Below are 21,774 nucleotides of genomic sequence, written 5' to 3'. Positions count from 1 at the left end.
ACGGAGCCCCAGCATTCTCATTTGACAGAGGAAAGTCACCTGGTTCATGAGATAAGCAGGCAAAGACGTAGATCTATTTTGAGATATTGGGAAGAGATACTGAGGTGTTTCAGGAAAGCAAGGACTACAGAGCACCTAGTCTTCAACTCAGAGTGGGATTTAAGTCGCTCTCAGGATTTAAAGCAGCAGCTGTGGGGGTTGAGTTAAGAGTAGCTGAGCAGTAAAGAGGCCTGATGAACTGAAGGCTGGCCTCATCTGGGAGACCGTGTGTGCATGTGTGTGTAGATATGTACCTAAGTATGTGTCATATGAACACTAGCACGCTTAAACATCTCCAGGAGGAGCTGAGAGGAGTCAAAAGAGAGAGGAAAAAGATGAGGGCAAGGTGATGAAGAGAGCTGTGGAAGGGCTGAAGGCTGGGAGTGTCCAAAGAGAGGCCTCAGGACTTTGAGACACAAGGACAAATTTTCATGCCTGATCTCAGTCTCTTTCTTTTACAAAATGCCACATACTAAGTGGCAAGAAGTTACTGTTAATTGTTGTAAGGTGCGAGAGTTATATATACATATTTTGTTACATATACATATTTTGTAAGTCCTCATTTAGTCATGGTCACTGAAGTAAAATGACATGATGTCTGCAGGATGAGGGGAACTTGAGAAAGGAATAAAAATTTGGAACAATACAGTATGACATACAGTCTCTAAAAAAGGAGACCTGGCCGTAAACCAACCAAAGGGGATGTGAAAAAGTGATACAATTCTCTGTCTTATTTCCTTTTGGGGATTTTAAATGGAGCAACATGGACATTTCAGTGTCCATGAAAGAAAAATGAATTTCAAAAATAAAACATTCTATCTCTTACATTAAAAGACACTTTCTACATATTTTACCTTTATGCAGAAAAAACATCAGGACTAATTACATAGCAGATGTGGGTATTAACAAGGTACACAGGTAACTGAAAGACATATTTAAGTAGTATGAAGACTTGCTAACCTTCCCACCACTCCTCTCCACCCTGCGGAAAAAAAAATTTCTTAGCTATCGATAACCTTTAATTTTGTAACAGAATTGTAAATGTTTATTAAAAAGGTGTCTCTGAACTTTTAAATTTAAAAATAGGTTTAGCGTGGCACCATAGACAAACCCCATCTTGCCAAATTAACAGGGCATGTGGCTAACACAAGGGCTGAAATTTGAAATTAGAAATGTAGAAACTCACTGAATAATGAACCTCAGTTATTTTCTGGATGATTCTTCTCACATTAGATCTCAATTCCCCATTCCTGAGTGAACTCTGGAGATCTTAACCATAGTAAGAGTCTTCAGGTTCAATGTTTTAAAAAATACATATATATATATATATATATATATATATATATATATATATATATATATATACATACATATATAAAATACAAAGCTATCAGAAAATCCTCACCAGTTACTGAGAATGATTTCCTTATGGCTTGGGAGATGCTGCCAAGATTCCCTTTAAGGTTTACTTAGATGGCACTCAAGTCAGATTCCCATATGGAATTACTCCCCACACAGGAGCCTGACCTGGGGGAAGCTGAACAAAGAGGAGATTATTTACAAACCCCCAAAGCAGGGGCTGTTTTACATTTCTCCCACCCTGGATCTAATTCCATCGGTAAATACAGCACATATTAAGTTATAAAGCATAATTATGAAAAGGCCAAAAAGTGCTACAGAGGATCGACCCTCCTGATACTGTGAGGCGGAGGCCAGGGACCAGGGATGGCTGGACAGGCTGTCTGGGTTGCTGGCACCCAGGAGTTACCACCAACACAGAGGGAGCCAGAGACAGACCGATGCCGGCAAGCTCATACCATTGCTTAAGGACACCTTACGGGAATCGTCTGTGTTCTGAGGGGCAGTCTTTCTGTCAGATAACCTTTGGGCGGTTTCTCTTCATGTGAGGAAAATACATAAGGTGGTAGCTGTAACAGCCCTCTAACGCTCTCCCTGCAGAGTACCCTTGAAACCAGGCCCTGAAATAATACAGGTAATACTGACACACAGGGGTTCTTGGTAGAGTGGGCTTTGGTTGGTCTTTATCCAAAGAGGAAGGAAAATTTTCCGTGAAACAAAACAGTATTTAATGACAATCATGAAAAAGTACTACTTTTGTTTTGGCTCGTATCTTGAAAATATTGGATGAAAAAAATGTATAGTTTTTACTTACTATTTAACCCACCTGTATTTTGTTAATTGAGAAAGACACAAATTTTTTTTTTTCAACTATCACGGGGCTCCTGTGAGGATAATTTGCCTGTAGCTTATTTAAGCCCTGGACTTTTCTTGGGATCACACTTATTTAAGAGAAACATCAGAACACTCATTCAGCAGGAAGGCAAACTATCGTGCAAGGAAGAAGCAGTCTCGGCCTCTGTCTTCTTTGGACCCATCGTCACGTGTCAGTGTGATAACGGAGAATGAGCTAGCCCAGCCCAAACACCACGCATCGGGCTACTGGAACCACTGCTGACTGGATTGAGGGATTTGTTTTCTGCAACCATTTAGACAATATTTTCTTTCACTTCCTTGATTTATTTATTTATTTGTTTGTTTGTTTGTCTATTTATATAAAGAAAGCAGAATTAGGTAAGGTAGTGTTTTGGAGTAAACCTGCCTGGGTTCATCCTTCATCTCCACCACTTACTTAAGCTGTGTCACTAAGTTACTTAATCACTCTGTCTCCCTTTCCTCATCAATGAAATAGAGCATATTGGTATTTCCCTCTGTGATGGTCTCTATCCAGATTTCAGTGATAATCTGAGCTTGGTTCAATGCCTGGCACATGATGATTCAATAAATGCTTGTCATTTTAAAGAATTTGCACTTTCAAAGCGCATCAGGAAAATCAAAGACCCTCCGTATGTGCTTTCCTATAATGTCCTTCAATGAGAAAGATTCTGGTGTCTATCCCATGTGGGGCATATAATGTGAATTCCATAAATGTTGTGAATTAATTTGGAAGTGCAGTTATTTTGAAGTGTAAAGTAGGTGAAAACAATTTTATTTTCAGAAATGAAAGCACTAAAACAAGTATTTAAAGGATCATGTAGGAAAATATCTGATAAATGCTGTAATGTTAATGGCAATACTTTGTGCAGCTTCGTCAAAAAGCTTAATGAAATACAAATAACATTTCCAATGAATTAAAACTATATCGTGTAGCCTTGTTGAATTGGCTAATGGTTGACAGCTTCTGGAATACATCGAGGTAAATCAGAAATCCCTGGAGGCGGATTTCCCATGTTGGGGGCTATGAAAATGAAAAAAGAGAGAACCACCTGGCAATCTATTTTTTGTTTGACCTTAATTCCTAATTTCTAAATTTTAAAAATACTTTGGATTCCAAAATAAAAATTATTCAAGCTATGTTTTTAATATGTTTTTAGATATTCAAAACTAGATAATCAATAGACTGTCTAATTTAGATAGTCTAAATTAGACAATTTATAAGGATTTGGCCATATCCATGAGACAATTTAAACTATCTAAAACTAGTTTTAGATATTCAAATTAGATAATCTCAATATTATAGGTTTTATTTTTCCCCCTTGGACATTAAACATGTAACCTATACTTTCAAATTTCTCACTTTATTTTAGCAAAGTGGAGACCAAAGAAGTCCTGCTTAAGATGTTCTAATAAAAAATTGAGAAACCATTCTCCAGTGTCTAATGAAAATCAGATCCGTTACCTAATAGTTACTGTGCATATGTGTAAGCTTCTATTACTAGGTCTCTTAAAATGTGTGTGTGTGTGTGTGTGTGTGTGTGTGTGTGTGTGTGCGTGTTACCCATTTCAAGAGAATCTAGAGCTAAAACAATCCTTATTTCTTTACATTGCTAGTCTTCTAGTTGACAGTCTTTGTCCTATAGAAATTTTCCTTTCAATGAATAATTCAGACTCAAACTGCATATTGGTAACTATATTTTAAACCAAAAAATTCCTCACATAATAAATACATTTTATGCACATTAACTTCGAATTTACTTCAGAAAGCTATTTACAATATAAATAATTATAAATGGGAACACTTTGCAAGATATCATTGACATAGCTAATATTTTCTACTTTACATTCCAAAGTAAAAGTTCAAATTACAGATTTATACTATGATATCACTAAAAACTATACATTGCAAGATGGTATTTGAAATATTGGCAATCAGTATCTTCTTTCACAAATATAATCCTTTTATAGCATGTCAGTCAAAAAACAAACATAAAATATTTTATCTTTTTTTGAAGTGCCTACTCATATGTTTCGTTTTTTGAAATATTTCCCTTTGGGGAAAAATATTGGAAAAAAGTTACAGTACTTCTAAAATTTTTTCCATGCCAATTTCATTTCTTTTGAAATGTAAACACACCAGGGTTGTTGGGTACAAATTCAACTGTGATTAAATGTGCTCCGGATCAGCAAATTAGGACAAACTATATAGGCTTATGAAAGCAAATTCCCATGCAGCAAAACTGTAATAAATAAAATGATAAATGTTTGGTTTAAATTATCAGTTAGGATTTCTTATGTGAACCATCAGTTTTTAAGGAGCACAGCAGAACAGAACTTTGTTACTTGTTTTACAATTGCTTGTGTGTGCATGTGTGTGTGTTGTGTGTGTGTGTGTGTGTGTGTACTATACATACACACAGCCTTTCTGCATACCGTCCTAGAAAAGGAACTCTGAGCAAACCCTATTTGGATATGAGCACAATCTCACTTTTTGAGTTCAGCATTACCCGTACAACTCCTGTGCACAAGAAATGAGCCCCACACAGAAATTTCTCCCAAGAATATTTTCTAGGCATGTGTCCATAGCTGTTCTGTCATTCATTTGAGGCTTAGAATGAAAATGAATGTTTTATCCACAATGCATTTTCCAGGAAGGACTAACGAATTGATTTTGCTGTCTTATAGACAAATTCCTATTCACAAAAGCTGACACTGACATGAAAGTTGAATCACTTATTTGGAGAACCATAGGATTCACATTCATTATTAAGTCATTAAGAAAACAAGATGTGTCTTTCTGTCCTGTAATTTGAGTGAATGAAGGTACCAAATCTGGGCACTCAAACTTTTTAAATCAGAGTACATTGAAGCATAAGCTATTCTTCTGGGCAAGGTAAGTGACCCCAAAATGGCCAAATCCTCAGTTTTCCAAACATCAGCATTGACTCTGTCATTTCCAAATACTACTAGTACTAACAGAATTGCACTGAATAGTTTAGTAACATCCAGCTCTTAAAAGAAAGCAAGAGAGCTATAAAATATTATATCTGTATTCAGAAGGTCTCTTTAGCTGTAGTGTCTTCTATCAAACTTATTTGGTCTAGGTATTGGGAGAAAAATCTTTTTATTTTAAAATGTCTATGCATATTTTCCAAATGATCTTTTATTGAATTGATCCTCATCCACCATTAAAAAGACAAGAAAATGAAGCATATTATCCTTTTCTAGAAGAGCCCACTAAAGCCTAGCTTAAGTGGGATTCTCTGCCCAGAAGCAACATGTGGCAGCAGGGTGTAGAAACAATTAAGAATAGCACCCCATGAAAATATTCTAGTCCTATAAAATATAATCAAAAAAGAATAAATGAATTTTCTGTATAATACTGAAGGCAAATAATTTATTGCATCCTGTCTCATATTGAATGTCACACCAGCCCTGTGTTGTATTATCCTAAATCAGGCAATCACAGTTTAGAAAAAGCTAGCCCATTATATTCAGCACAGTATGTCAAAAAACCTGTGTGACACACCTAAATGTCTGACCTGTAGTGATTGTGACGTTAATATTATGCATCCAAATATAATACATCAAATCTGTATATTCTCAATAATAGTTTTAACTACATTTTCCCAAGGAAGATGGGGAAATATTCATTTATTTCTTTGGTCATCCAAATTTTTAAATTAGGTAGGGCAGACAGGTAAAATGGGAAACAAAGATACTCCTACTATTACTAGAAAGCATGAGGTTTGCATCATCTAATGAATGGTTACATATTGTTCTAATAATTGGATATAACACATTTTTATGAATCCCCAAAGTGATATAAAAATCATACTTCTCTATTTCAGTCAATTCTCAGCATTTAGCAAAGTTATGGAAATCAAGTATTAAAACTAAAGCCAATTTAAGTCTAATTTTAAATGGGAACATACATATACATATATAGGCATTATATGTAATATAATAAAGCTGCTACCATAAAATTATTGAGACATAAATTAAATAAATAGGTTGTGTTTGAAACTGGATCAATCTACCAAAAATTTAATCAAGATGTAATTCAGTTAATTCTGTCTTCACTTAAAAATATTGGTCATACCATTTTAAAGAGCATTATTCCTTCTGACTACCCCCTAATTGTAGAGTTCATAATTTATTTCTTTCATCAGTTAACTATCTTCCATAGGAAAATCCCACTGAAATTACTATGACGGTGTTTTCTTTCATATCAATTCATTTTTCTTGATTCTTAAGATTCCATTTCTTTTATACCATCTGTCCTTGACATTTTTGGTAGAATGTGTATCCATTAGTAAAACCCATCTGTGTAGATTTCCTTTCCAAAATGCTCCATATTCTTGAGATATCTGTGCCTTTGAACCATTTGTCCATCTACAGAATTCTGCAAAAACTTCAGCATTCAGAAAACCTTACTTCATGTTGCAAATTGATCAAAAATCCATTTTAAGTGCTCCAGGGTTTTCCATAAATACTTTTGCTTGTATGGTTCAAATTTTAGTTTTTATTGTTCTTTTAACATTTTTGAAAGTATATATGATAACCACTAACTTTCTCACTCACGTGCACCTTTTTCATTTACAGCACAAACGTTGCTGTCATACCCAAGAGCTATTTATTTAATTTTATGTAGCCTCCTTTCTCACATACAAACAACCATATTCATCTCTCAGATTACCATCATTCAGATTGTCACCTGCCTCTGGACTGCCAAATAACTGTGTTAAATGATGAAAATATACTACCAATCCCTGAGTGTTCAATGTCATGTTCTGTCTTCAAAATGTAAGTTCTAATACCTCCCTCCCCACTTCCATATGGCAAGAGTTTCAGGCATGGGACTCCTAGGAAATATTTTCTATAAAATTTCTCTAATCACTTATGTCACTTTGCTTTGATTACTAGAGAATGATGCATTAAATAAATCTTACTTATTTTTCTTCTCCCTCATCAGTTTCTACCATCTATACCTCGGCTGAACTAGAAAGTTGATTGTAACTATAATATGCCTAAAAGAGCCCATGCACCTGCTTAAGTTTCAAAGCATCTAGACCTCTGTATGAGTGCAGGTAAACCAGAATGATGAGCCTTGACAACTCACAGCAGAGAGATAACTGGTTAACAAGTTCAGTGCTGCTGCAAGAACGAACCACAGACCCTTGGAACTTTAGAGCTGCCATACAGATAAAGAAATTGGGGCCCAGGTGTGGTCAGTGATACATCTGTGCTCCCAAAATAAGTTACAGGCAGGGTCAAACTGGAACTCAGAGATCTCGGCATCTAGTCTGCTGGTCTTTCTACTGTATCACATGAACTCGAGACCAAGTTTGTTTTTGCTGTTTACAAACAATATGGAATAATGAACGCTTGGCCTGTTCCTTCAGTCAGAGTACTACTTGTACCCTTCTAACCACCTGTCTGTCAGCCTAGGCTTTTATCTTAGACTCTCTCCTGAGGCTTTCCACATGTCACATTTGCACATCTGTGCTTTGAAATGTGTTCAAACACACTGCTGTCATGTAGCATTCACTGGTTTCCCTTAGTTTTTTGTGTGTGTGGGTGGTTTTTTTTTTGCACTTATCAGCCTTTTTTTCTTGGTGAATTAGTTTGAATTTTTATTTGGTTAGTTTTACAAGCCCCAAATACGTTGATTACATATGCTGACCCTGAAATTGTTTGTTTTGAGATATCATTCCATTTTTCTCTGCCTCTGGCCTTTCCATCTCTACTAATCTATTTCCAGTTGGGCACACCAGGCTTTTGATATGTGTCCCAATATCTCAGTGTTTTTACTTAGAAAAACCCTTACCTCTATGTCAGTGTGATCCTGTTCTTTGTCTAACTCAAAAGTAAGGTGAAAAATCACCACTTCCTGATTGCTTATAATGGATGCCAGGTGAAAACTCATTCTTGTATCATATCCAGAACCATTTCCCTAATTTATGCCTGAACGAAATGAGCTGGATGGTTGAAACCACAAAGAAGAAACCAGTTTACAAGATATATCTCTTTCTTAGTTATTTTGGGAATGGAAATTTCTTTAAGATGCTTAATGCACTAGGGTTAAGGAAACTTACCCACTTGGGGTATATTTATGATATATAGTCTATATTTCCATATGTAAAGTATATATAGCAGTTTGTGGATAGTGGTCTGTGTGTATGAAGTTCACTGGATCATCATAATGATTGTTGTCATCCATCGGTCCTTTCATGTGATATATATGCTCACTTAATACTACACAAGTATTTTTCAATTCAAAATTTATCTATCCTGGTTCCCATATAAATAGAGGGGCAATTTGTGTATTCACTTTAGCTCCATTACCTGTGTATAACCCTGAATGCCAGTGCTGTTATCTCTGATTTCACAAGAACACATGTCAAATACCCAGTAACTTAAATTATCCACTCTAACAATCTGTGGCATTGTAAATGCTGGTAATGGGGCAGTAAATGATAAATATGTTTCAGAGATCCTTAAAGAACAAAATCTTTTAGAAAAAACATCAGCTTCCATTGGTTATTATAACAGATGTTCCCTTGTGTCCTTGTGCTGGATCCGGCTGCATCCTTAGATGGGAAGTTACATCAAAGTGTGAGCCATTACAGCCCAAGGAATAGTTTCTAATAGTTTCGCTATCATATAAGTGCTCCAGGGCGTATCCAGTTAATGTGTAAGCATGCTTATCAAAATACTGCCTGTGAGAGCCAAAGCAGTTTGGAGAGACGGCAGGGTGGTCTCCCGCCGTCTGATGAGGAGACATATCCGAATGTAGATAGTCTTTAGCTAGGATTAAACTGGATTTGGAAATGCGATCCGAATTGGGACTACTTATCCGCGACAGTGCTGTGGGACTGTTGTCGTAGTCATTTTCGCGGGGGCTCAGCATCTTTCCCTCTCTCTGCTGGATGTGGTCACATGGTGAAGTGTTGGCAAGAGCGGAGCTGTGGCAGACTTCGCCTGTCGTTGGGGGCTGCTGGTAGTTTGCAAAACAGAAGGAGTGTTTTTTCCCAGCTCCATTAATGGAAGCCAGTTGGTCTGGGGGGGCTTTCCTCAGCTGCAACCTGTTCTCTTCTTCTTTAATCATTTGCTGGGTGGCTCTGATCAGAGTTTCGATTTTGCTAGGTTCATGTGGGCTACTTTGATACTGCTCAGTGCGATATCGGTCACCTGATTCACTGGCAGACCCAGGGTCTGGAGAACTGACCACACTATCTTCATCCCAATGACCTCGCCCTAGAAATTAGAAAAAGTAAAAAGTAAGTGGTCTCAAAAATCACCCCCAGTATTGTAAGTGTATTTCTTTTTCCTATTAAAAGAAACCTTATATTTTTCCATTTTAATATATGCAGACACAGGCTCACATGACAGTGTCAACATATTGTCCTGGAATTCATAGTTCTCAGTGGCTTTTAAGTGCAGATGAAGTTTATAACATGCTTTCTAGAAGGTAAACCTTGTTCGTGGGTTGTGAATGCCAATTAGCAAGACAGTAAAGTATGTTTATACTTGTCCATGGATGCACATCCCTGGACCTGTCTGACTGTAAATAATAAAAGAAAAATACATAGGATTTGGTTTCTGTTATTGTCTAGAGAAGTGTTATGTTGAAGTGATGCTTAGCTAATGCTTTCCATTGGGTTTGAGGAAGATGATGATATAGGCTGGACTAGTTTCTCAATTCCAATTAATCACCTAAAATGTTAAAATTGCTACATGTTTCTTAAGTAGAGTTACAATAAAGCTCTAACATTAGTAATTAAACTATTTGAAGTTATTAAACTATTTGAAGGTTTAAAATATGTATACATATTCATATAAGTGTGTGTGTGTATATGTGTGCCTGGATATATACATATATATATATATATTTCCAATTAAAAATATAAATATTGCCTTCTCAAATCCAGTGGTAAAAAAAATCTGTTTCACACATAATCATACAGTAACCCTGATATTGCTTCTGAAATAAGCATAAATATTTTAAATGTTAATAACAACTTGTTCTGAACCAAGGAAAGAGATCTAATATGGAGGAAAAGTGCATCTAAAATATTATTCCATAAATTACGTTATTCTCGAAACAGTCTGAAGCCAATATAAAAAGAGAGAAGAGAAACAGGAAGGGACATATGAAAGCTGTAAACTGCTTAATGCAACAGAGAAGCCTGGGATCACACTAGTCATTGCTTTCCTTTTCCCTTTTCTTCTCATTTTATTTCTAATATCTTCCTCCTGACCATGTGGGTTAAGGCAGGATTTTCACTTCACTCCATTCTTGGGTAAGCAATTGCCCTTTGCCCTGGGTTTTCATTCCCAGGCTACCAAACTAGAGAAATTCAAAATAAAAGCAGAAAAATAGAAAGCAAAAATGGAAACAAAGCAAAACCATTCATAGAAAACAGTAAGTGCCTAGGGGGTATGTGCAGGAGACTTCTATGTGTGAGAACAACAGTGTCTGGCACATTTCTTATCCTAGAGACACAGCAAGAAGAGTAATAGCACAGCCATTGGATCCACCTCAGTGTCACTGACTTTTAAGAAAATGGGAAGGGTTTTCAAGACCTGCCTGGACCTAAGCTTGGAATGGACAGAATGAGCTCCCCCTGACCAGTTTACATTGAAATGGACAAAGAAGACCATTAATAACACTAAAGGCTTTAACTGCAGTGCCCATTTCTGTGTGTTTGTAGAGCCATGTAATAATCCCAAGGTGAAAATCCCCATGGGTCCCACACCTCACTGCATCCTCAACTCACAGAGGATACTGTGGGTTGCCATATAATGGGGGAAGGGGACAGTTACTGGCATTTCATGCCCAGAGGACCAGGGAGGTTAAAACACCTGTGACATGAGCGATCGGCCATAAAACAAAGGCAGGCCTCCCCAACACGCCAATAGTGCCCTCATTGAGAAACCCTGCTAGATGAGCCCCAAACTACTCCGGTCCACATTGGAAGGGTGAGAATACAGAAGAAAATAATACACAAGAAATTTAAATGCATACATACTACAAGTTCAATAGACTTAAAAATTCACTTTAATTTCTTTACTTTTTTTTTCTTGATGTTAAAATGAGAACTTTAGATGCATACATACTACAAGTTCAATAGACTTAACAATTCACTTTAATTTCTTTACTTTTTTTTTCCTTGGTGTTAAAATGGGAATCATGTTTACTCGCCTGCCCAAAACAAATGTATTTAGCAAACATCAGCAACATTAATACACTTCAAAAGAGTGGATTTGGTTTTTAAATTCCCATTGGTTAGAGTTTCTGATTTGCAAATTCAAGGAGGAAACCATTGGGTGGGGATCACTCCAGGGTCAAAGCTGGACTAGGATAAATCTGCCCAGAGGCGCAACGCTGGAGTCGCTGGAGCCGCCCTTACCGTGGATCCTGTGGACCGAGGCGATGTGAGGCATGCTGCTCTCATAGGCTTCTCTGCTTTCCGGGGAGGTCTTGGTCAGGGGCAAGGCTGCGCGAGAGCCCCACCAGGGCTCCCTCCCCGCCTGCGGCGCTCCCAGGAAGTACCTGCCTGCCTCACACCGGCCGCCCTCGCAGGCCTGGGTGTGGAAATGCCTCTCCTCCACCAGCCTGGAGGGGTCGAGCGCGAAGCCGTAGCAGAGAGAGCCGCGTTCCGAGAACTGCCTGTAGGCGCACGACGCGTCGTGCTGAGAGCCCGGCCGGTCCGCGGGGTCCAGCAGCTGCGGGGAGGCCGCGTCTGTCAGAGGACTGCCGCCCCACTGGCTGTCGTGATCAGATTCAGATCTTTCCGCGGGAAATCCCGAGTACTGAAACCGAGAGGGTGAGAAAAGTACATTTCAAAAGAAAGCAAGAGGGGCCGGCCTCCCTGGTGGCGCAGTGGTTGAGAGTCCGCCTGCCGATGCAGGGCACACGGGTTCGTGCCCCGGTCGGGGAAGATCCCACATGCCGCGGAGTGGCTGGGCCCGTGAGCCATGGCCGCTGAGCCTGCGCGTCCGGAGCCTGTGCTCCGCAATGGGAGAGACCACAACAGTGAGAGGCCTGCGTACCGCAAAAGGACAAAACAAACAAACAAAAAAACGAAAGAAAGAAAGAAAGAAAAAAAAAGGCCCCAAGGTCTGAAAGCACCCTTAAGGTCATATTGGGCTTAAGGCACCAAAATAAGACCCTATCACCACTCTGGACACCCCTGACTTGGATCACCTAGTCAGTCATGGTACTGCAAAAGACAATCCTTTCGGCTGCCGGAAGGAGGAGATAAAACTAATAATAACAAACATGGACTGAACTAAACGCCAGGCACTGTTGGAGGTACTTCCTGTGAATTACTCCGCATAATTCTTAGAAGCACTTAAGTGGAGATATTAGTAACCCATTATATGGATAGGCAAGCTAGGGCCCTAAGAGCGGAGATGATTTGCCCAAGACCACAGGGTGAGCAGGTGGCAGAGCAACGATTCAAGCCCAAGTTCTCCATCACTGCACAAATGGTACTGCCAAAGGGAGAGTCCAAGAGAGCACCATATTTTATTCCTATTGACTTTTCACATTTTTTCTTACTTAAAAAGCAATACAAAAATAAGTTTTACGGCTTCATACTGGACTGTTAGCTCTCTGGGGGCCATGCTGGATACATGGCAAGGTAGTGAATAAATGCTTAACTTAATTCAGTCTCAATGTGACTTTGGAAAATCTTGCCCCATATAAGCTAGGCCTGTTCACTAGGATGTGTTTCTTGCTTTCTAAAGTGAAACTTCAAATATGCACAGGCTCATCAGGACAGCACAGCTGCAGGCTGTTGTTGGAATCACGCTGCTCACCTGTTGCCAGAGTATTTGGTCAGGTGCTTGAAAGAAAACAAAAAAGGCTCTGAGGACCTCCCTAGGAGGTTCGCTCAGTTTGAAGTTCCTCAAGAGCCACTAAAATCAGTAATATAATCATTTCTACCAGTTTTTGGTTACCTAATGCCAAACACAATTCTAGGTACCATAGAGAGTTTACCTGCTCTAATCATAATAGATGTCATTTACTGGGAACTTACTGTGTGCCCAGCAATATGCTAACTACTCACTGTATATTATATCAGTGAATCCTTATAACCATCTGGACAGTAACACAGCTCCATTTTATAGATGAGGACACTTCATCACTGAGTTTTAATAAGATGCCACAGCCATGTCACAGTCTATCTGGTCTCAAAGCCTGCACTCTAAACCATGGTTTTACACTTGAGAGAAAATACTGGTAAGGAAGAGAGGAGAAAAAAAAAGTTTCAACGTTAGAGAGATTTCCAGAAAAGTGGCAGGAGCTGCTTTACAGTCTCAGGAACCAAAATATAAATCCAAGTCCATTCTACATTCTCTTTCTTACCCCCAAGAAGAAAGAGGGACCAGCACGTGTGGTGGTGAGAAAGTGGGGAGGGAGAGGAGACATTCCCAGGCTCCAGTGTTCTTCACCTTTCACACACTAGTTGAGCAAATTTGACCAATGATGAGTTCTTCACAGGACAAGGCAAACTCTCCCCTTCCTACTAGCCCCACCCTGAACAGGAGGAAGAATCCCCAGCTCTTCCCAGCTCAGTGCAAACAGGCAGCTCCTCCCAGGGTCCCTTTCAGCCAGGGAGATGAGGTATAGAGGCTCCTCTGGGGCAACTCCAAAGTACACTGATAAATACAGCATGCTTAGGACAGAGTTCCAGCCAATTCCAGGTCCAAGACTTTTCCACGACCATTTCTAATATTACTTTAATTATTTTCCAAATGTACATATGGACTATCAGCATATTCCAGCAAGAAAAAAAACCCCAGAGCTTCCCTGGTGGCGCAGTGGTTGAGAGTCCACCTGCCGATGCAAGGGACACGGGTTCGTGCCCCGGTCCGGGAATATCCCACATGCCGCGGAGCAGCTGGGCCCATGAGCCATGGCCGCTGAGCCTGCGCGTCCGGAGCCTGTGCTCCGCAATGGGAGAGGCCGCAACAGTGAGAGGCCCGTGTACCAAAAAAAAAAAAAAAAAAAAAAAAATCCAGAAAATATAAATTCTTTCCCGCAGGCCTGTAGGATGGACACATAGAGGCACCCCGAGCTCCACTTCTCCACCTCACACCTCCACCTGCTATCTGCCTTTTCTCTCCATGAACAACAGCCTCTCTTTTCATAAGATGCCACCTTCACTTTCACCAAGCGGGGATTGCCACCCTCTCTCCTTATTGAGTAGGGACCAAAGTGCTATCCATTTGTCCTTTGGTAGCACCATCCATGTGCTTGCCTAGGAAAAATTCAGATCATCAGTGCTATTCCACACTAGGAATTGCCCAGACTCTACTTGTTTTTATAAAAGTATAAACCAGACCTATTCTGAAGTACTCCAGTCAAGACTTTTGAGCCCTGTTGAGAGGGGGAAAAGCCTTCCCTGAGTGTACATAGGAAAGTGCTATTGGCGCAGCAGAGAAGAACATTCTGTCCTTCGCTGACAAAGAAAATTCAACGTGAGGCAACCCTGGCGTACCTGAGGTACACATTTCAAGAGCACCCAAAGAAGAATTCGACAGATAAGCCTCTTGTCGATAATCAGGAAATCACCGCAGCAAGGGCATTGCCCTTCAAGCAGGCAGAAGTTGGGTGGTTCAGTTAGACTGAGCCCTCCCACTGCTTTAGAGGTACGGAGGAAAAGCCTAGCCGTAAATCTTTGTTTTTTAAGAGAAGGCCTGTAAACTTGAACCTGTGTGCACCATCAAAACTGTGAGGTGCAGACTTCCCTGGTGGTCCAGTGGTTAAGACTCCGTGTTTCCACTGCAGGGGGCATGGGTTTGATCCTTGGTCGGGGAACTAAGATCCTACGTGCCACACGGCACAGCCAAAACAAAAAAACAAACAAAACAAAACCTATGAGCCACGTCCACCCTTTAAAACAGGTGACCACACTCTATTAACACTACCACCCCATAATTTGATCTGAAATAGTTCAGGTGTTCATTAAGTATGTGAGAAATGAGAGAGGGCAGAAAGGGAGGAAGGCAGCCAGGCAATATATGCAGCGTGTGAATGAATGCTGCATGCGAAGCCTCCCGGTCTCCCTTGCAGCTGCGTTTGCTACTTAATGACATGTACAGTCGTGGGCAAGTGATTTGATTTCTTTTGTCTCAACAGGAAAATGGTCATGATGATACTTAACCTACCAAAGCCTGAACCAGAGTTGGGACCATTTAATGGAAGAGGCACAAGGGACAGGGAGCCAAGAGGACTTGGTTCCAGGGACACCCTCGCTAGTAACTCTCAGGGAAACCTCAGGAAAATTGCTTCCCTCAGCTGTAGAATGACATAGAGGGTTAGATTAGTCTTTCTTTTTTGTTTTTGCGGTACACGGGCCTCTCACTGTTGTGGCCTCTCCCGTTGCGGAGTGCAGGCTCCGGAGGCGCAGGCTCAGCGGCCATGGCCCACGGGCCCAGCCGCTCTGCACCATGTGGGATCTTCCCGGACCGGGGCATGAACCCGCATCCCCTGCATCGGCAGGCGGACTCTCAACCACTGCACCACCAGGGAAGCCCTAGTCTTTCTTGAACTTTTCTTTCAGCTCTAATATTCTATATGATATAATTATTGTTATCCTTTCTACTGTTGAAACATATGATCCCTATGCCTGTTCCTATATTGCACTTATTTAAAGTAGATAATTAGTTAGAACTATAATCCAAGACCAAGAATTTTTATTGTCATGATTATAAGGGAAAGGTTATGATGTCAGTTATAATTTTACTATACTATCAATTTCCCCCCAAGTATCCCATTATGACACAAGTTTTATAGGGATAATGATGTATTTTGGTCAATAAATCATTCCATTCTAGAGGCTTCTGAGCAGGAAGGATTATGGCATCCATTTGAATCTGAATCTCTTCACACATCTTCCCCCAAGAAACTATAAGTTCATCACGGAGCACTGATTAAATCACATGTGACCCATGTTATCAGCATTACTAGGAGGCAGGGAATATGCCAAAGTTCAAATTACTTATAAGTTAAAAAAATAAAGAAAGAAAGTCCAACAGCAGCTGCTATGAGTCTGTGGGTACAGAGAGTAGGGTACCGAGATGTTTAAGAGACTACGTGAAAAAGAGAGAGAGAGAGAGAGAGAGAGAGAGAGAGATTAGGACATAGGCAAAATGAAGACAGTTATCTTCTGAAAGAAAAGCACAAGTAAATGCCAAAATATGAAGACAAGTCAATACTCCCTGGCTCTCAGTACTGGCCACAGGAAAGGGATCCAAAATCAAGCAGAATCCAAACTGGCACCCTCAGACAAGTGTCATTTCCATAAAAGAAGACTAGCATCTAGAATGTACAAAGAACTCCCAAAACTCAACAATAAAAAACTAAAATGTGCCCAAGACATGAAGACACATTTCACCCAATAGGTAAAGAGATGACAAATAACTACATGAAAAAATGCTCAACATCATTAGCAATTAGGGAAATGGAAAATTCAAACCACAATGAAATATCACCACATACCTATTAAACTGGCTAAAATAAAAAATAGCGACAATACCAAGTGCTGACAATGATGAAGGAAAACTGGCTCACTCATGCGTTACTGGTAGGAACGTAAAATGGTATGGCCCCTCTGGAAAACAGCTTAGCGCTTTCTAAAAAACCTAAATGTGCACCTACTGTATGCAATCCTGGACACTTTTTCCAGAGAAATGAAAATTATATTCATATAAAAACCTATAGGGACTTCCCTGGTGGCACAGTGGTTAAGAATACGTCTGTCAATGCAGGGGACATGGGTTCAAGCCCTGGTCTGGGAAGATGCCACATGCCGCGGAGCAACAAAGCCTGTGCGCCACAACTACTGAGCCCGTGTGCCACACCTACTGAAGCCTGTGCATCTAGAGCCTGTGCTCTGCAACAAGAGAAGCCACCGCAGTGAGGAGCTCACGCACCGCAACGAAGAGTAGCTCCCGCTCACCGCAACTAGAGAAAGCCCACGGGCAGCAACAAAGACCCAACACAGCCAAAAATAAATAAATAAATTTATTAAAAAAAACAAAAACCTATACATGAATGTCTATGACAACATGTTTTCCCACTTCCAGGTCCTCTTTAACTGTTCCCTTTCTTTTTAAAATTATTTTTAATTGTGGTAAAATACACATAACATAAAACTTTCAATCTTACCCATTTTTGTGGCATTACGTATGTCCACATTCCTGTGCAACCGTCACCACCACCCATCTCCAAAACTCTATCTTGCAAAACTGACTCTACTCGTTAAACAATAACTCCCCATTTTCTCCAGCACCTAGAAACCACCAAGCTGCTTTCTGTCCTTCTGATGCTGATGTCTTCCTGACAGAGGAAAAACAAACGAGCCCCATGAACCTCCAACCTGGCTTGGTGTTGGGGCTTCCCAGAACCTAACCACCTCAGAGATCTTTCTGAAACTCTCATCTAATGATGTCATTCTCTTGCTTAAAAACTTTCTTCTTTTTTTCTGCCTTTCTGTCTATGCATCAAATAGCATGGTGATACCACCTACATAAAGCTGAAACTATAGGAGATACAAGGAGAAATATCCTAATAGTAAGAGACTAAGACACCACTCTCAGTATAAGACAAATAAAGTAGGTTAAAAAAAAAAAAAGAAAACAAGAAAAGCTGCAGAAGACTTAAAAAACAAAATCATAAATGTTATGGCTATATATCAAACTTTACATATAATAAAGAATAAACCTCAGCATACATGAATAATCATCAAAATTGATCAAATATTAGGTTACAAAGAAAATTTCAGTAAATTTCACCAAGTAGAAGTATTATAAACAACACTCTCTGACCACAATGAATAACAAATAGAAATTAAGAACAATTAAAAAAACAACCAAAAAACCCTTCCACCTGAAAAAAACCCAAAACTATTAACTCCTGGGGAAAATAGGCAAATAAACCATTAACTACAGAATTTCCAGGAAAAGGATAATGAAAATACTATATATCTGGATTTATGGGATATATAGCTTTAGATACCTAAATCAGTAAAAATGAAAGAATAAATCTAAATTCAATTCTCAATTCAAAAGCTAGAAAAATAACAAAAGAAACTAAAAGAAAGCACAAGGAAAAATGGTCAAAAGACATAGACTATTCACAAAAAATATTAAAATAGCCTTAAACATATGAAAAGATGTTTAACTTTTGAATAAGATAAATGCAAATTAAAACACTGAGATACTATTTCTTAACCATCAGACTAGCCCAAGTTCAAAAGCTCGACAACATATTGTTTGGCAGAGTGTGGAGAACAAGGTACTCCCTCCCATGCATTGGTGGTGGAAATGTAAACTGATACAGCCGCTATGGAGGGGAATTTGGCAACAGCTAACAGAAACGGCAGTTTCCCGCTCCTAAGAAACCATTACACCAGGCAATATACATTGAAGTAGTAAGGTGTCGTTAAAGAGGCATCATATATGGAACCTATTATAAGATGGTTCAGAAGAAATAAATAATGAGGGCAGACAGGAAAAGACCCAGAGAATATGATAAAGCAAATATGGCAAAATGTTAAGCCCTGATGAACCAAGGTTTAGTAGGCAAAAATACTTTATTGTTCTTGCAGCTTTTCTTTATGTATAAAATCTTTTTTTTTTTTTTTTTTTTTGGCCGTGCCACACGGCTTGCAGGATTTTAGTTCCCCAACCAGGGATGGAACTGGGCCCTGGCAGTGAAAGCACCAAGTCCCAACCACTGCAATGCCAGGGAATTCCCTCAAAGTAAGTGTTTTAAAATAAAAAATCCTACATAGCAAACATATCTTATTTTTATAGAATGATTAGGGAAAAGACTATTTTTTTAAAAACTTATTTTTCTGAAGAAATAGAGACATGCTCTGATAAAGCTATAATTTAATTAAATATCTTTGTTTTCATTAACGATGATTAATATTTTGTGCATAAAAAATGTAATTTTAAGTTATCAACTAGGGATTCCAGTAGAAACCGCACTGAACTCAAATATGGGAGGACCCTGATCTATTATCATCCAACATGACTTGTACAAAAGATCACCTCCTGTGGGCTTTGAGTTTTCCATCTGCAGAATAGGAACAGACTACCTGCATTATATGATTACAGGGAAGATCAAATAAATAATACATATCAAAGTACTCTTAAAAATGCAAATGTTGGGGCTTCCCTGGTGGCACAGTGGTTAAGAATCCACCTACCAATGCAGGGGACATGGGTTCAAGCCCTGGTCCGGGAAGATCCCACATGCCGCGGAGCAACTGAGCCCGTGTGCCACAACTACTGGAGCCCGTGCGCCTAGAGCCCATGCTCTGCAACAAGAGAAGCCACCGCAATGAGAAGCCCACGCACCACAGCGAAGAGTAGCCCCCGCTTGCCGCAACTAGAGAAAAGCCCACGCATGGCAACAAAGACCCAATGCAGCCAAAAATAAAATAAATTTTAAAAAAATGCAAATGTTACAGATACGTATGTATTGTGTAAAGGTCCTTGATTAACGACTTTCACTTTGGTGGACAGGAATAGTTATATCACCAGCTTGTAAAAACGATTTTTTTCCCTAGACTGTATTATTTAGAGCAGGGGTCCCCAACCCCCAGGCCGCGGACCAGTACCAGTCCAAGGCCTGTTAGGAACCGGTCGCACAGCAGGAGGTGAGCGGCGGGCGAGCGAGTGAAGCTTCACCTGCCGCTCCCCATTGCTCGTGTTACTGCCTGAACCATGCCCCGCCCCCAGGCACCCTCCGTCCGCAGAAAAACTGTCTTCCACGAAACCGGTCCCTGGTGCCAATGAGGTTGGGGACGGCTGATCTAGAGGCTTTATCTTCAGTCCCATCCTTTTTATCTTCAGTCCCATCCTTTTATCTCTGGCATGCCAGAGATAAAACATGTATGTTAAAGGATAAAGAAATCCACATCTCTTGTGAAGAAAAGGGAACCCTTGTGCACTGTTGGTGGGAATGTAAATTGGTGCAGCTACTATGGAAAACAGTATGGAGGTCCCTTAAAAAACAAAAAATAGAACTACCATATGGCCCTGCAATCCCACTCCTGAGTATACATCTGGGAAAAATAAAAACTCTAATTTGAAAAGATACTTGCACCCCAATGTTCATGGCAGCATTATTTACAATAGGCCAAGACATGGAAACAACCCAAGTGCCCATCAACAGATGATCTGTTTAAGAAGATGTGGTGTATATTTACAACAGAATATTACTCAGTCATAAGAAAGAATGTAATATTGCCATTTACAGCAACATGGATGGACCAAGAAAATATCATATTAAGTGAAGCAACTCAGACAAAGACAAATATTATATGATATCACCTATATGTGAAATCTAAAAAATAATGCAAATGAATCTATATACAAAACAGAAACAGACTCACAGACATAAAAAACAAACTTATGGTTATCAAAGGGAAAAGGTGGGGGATAAATTAGGAGTATGGGATTAACAGATATAAGCTATTATACATAAAATAGATAAGCAACAAGGATTTACTGTATAGCACAGGGAACTATATTCAAAATCTTATAACAAACTATAATGGAAATAGTCTGAAATATATTATATATACATATAACTGAATCCCAATTGCTGTACGTCTGAAACCAACACAATATTGTGAATCAACTATACTTCAATATAAAACTTTTTTAAAAAATCAACATCCCAGCTGCAAAAAGAAATCAGGCCACTGGCCAATCACTTAAACATTAGGGCCTTTTCTTCCAAATGTCTGATTTTCAAAGTTGAACTGCTCTTTGGTACCAACGATTCTTATCGCTTAAACTTTGACTAAAAGCCCACAGATCTGTTTTAAGGGTGGAGAGAGAGTGACACTCATGATCGATTAGCTAGCTGGAACCTGTGGTTGGTTCTCCTAGTAATTGTTGATATCTAGACTATTTTCAGGTAAAACAAAATCACATTTTAGGAGCTATAGAATATCTGCTCTTCTTCCTTTGAAAAGGTAACAACACTTCCTCCTTTGTTTAAAGCTAAGAAACTGAATGATTCAATTCCCTATTTTAATTAGGTTACATCAACAAAGAAAGTTCACTGAAACTAATTTTTGGTTAATTTTGCGGAAACCTCTGTTTCTCTTTCTTAGAAAAGTTGTTACTATTATGAATACTCTGCACCTTAATTTACCCCCATTTCTTATTTAAAATTTAATTTTCAAAACAGGCTTTCATATTGGTAAATTTAAAAATGAGTCAGGGGACTTCCCTGGCAGTCCAGTGGTTAAGACTCCGCACTTCCACTGCGGGGGGCGCGGGTTCCATCCCTGGTCAGGGAACTAAGATCCCACATGACGCACGGCCAAAAAAAAAAAAAAAAAAAGAGTTAGACGAAGGATGCCCTGGTTCTAATAACTATGAAACCAAATGCCACCCACCAAAGGTGGGCTAACGTTGACTGGCAAAGAGCTTGGATGCCTGCCAGAAATGGATGTC

General features: G+C 39.5%; 1 protein-coding gene across 1 annotated transcript in view; it reads right to left on the bottom strand.

Annotated features, from left to right (window-relative positions):
• Window positions 1-3,952: 3,952 nt before the first annotated feature.
• The window catches only part of SIM1 (SIM bHLH transcription factor 1), a 72,365-nt gene continuing 54,543 nt past the window's right edge, over window positions 3,953-21,774 (bottom strand). The window contains exons 11-12 of the mRNA XM_027089776.1: window positions 11,691-12,093; window positions 3,953-9,534 (exon numbers count right to left, since the gene is read on the bottom strand). Of these exons, the coding sequence (XP_026945577.1) occupies window positions 8,804-9,534; window positions 11,691-12,093 (1,134 nt within the window). The 3' untranslated portion in view covers window positions 3,953-8,803. The remainder of the gene's footprint in view (window positions 9,535-11,690; window positions 12,094-21,774) is intronic.

This window comes from Aethalodelphis obliquidens, unplaced genomic scaffold, assembly GCF_003676395.1.
Source record: "Aethalodelphis obliquidens isolate GAN/ISIS:26980383/991018 unplaced genomic scaffold, ASM367639v1 scaffold3, whole genome shotgun sequence".
Lineage (NCBI taxonomy): Eukaryota > Metazoa > Chordata > Mammalia > Artiodactyla > Delphinidae > Aethalodelphis > Aethalodelphis obliquidens.
The sequence above is the reverse complement of the archived record's forward strand: the minus strand, read 5'-3'. Positions and strand labels throughout refer to the sequence as shown.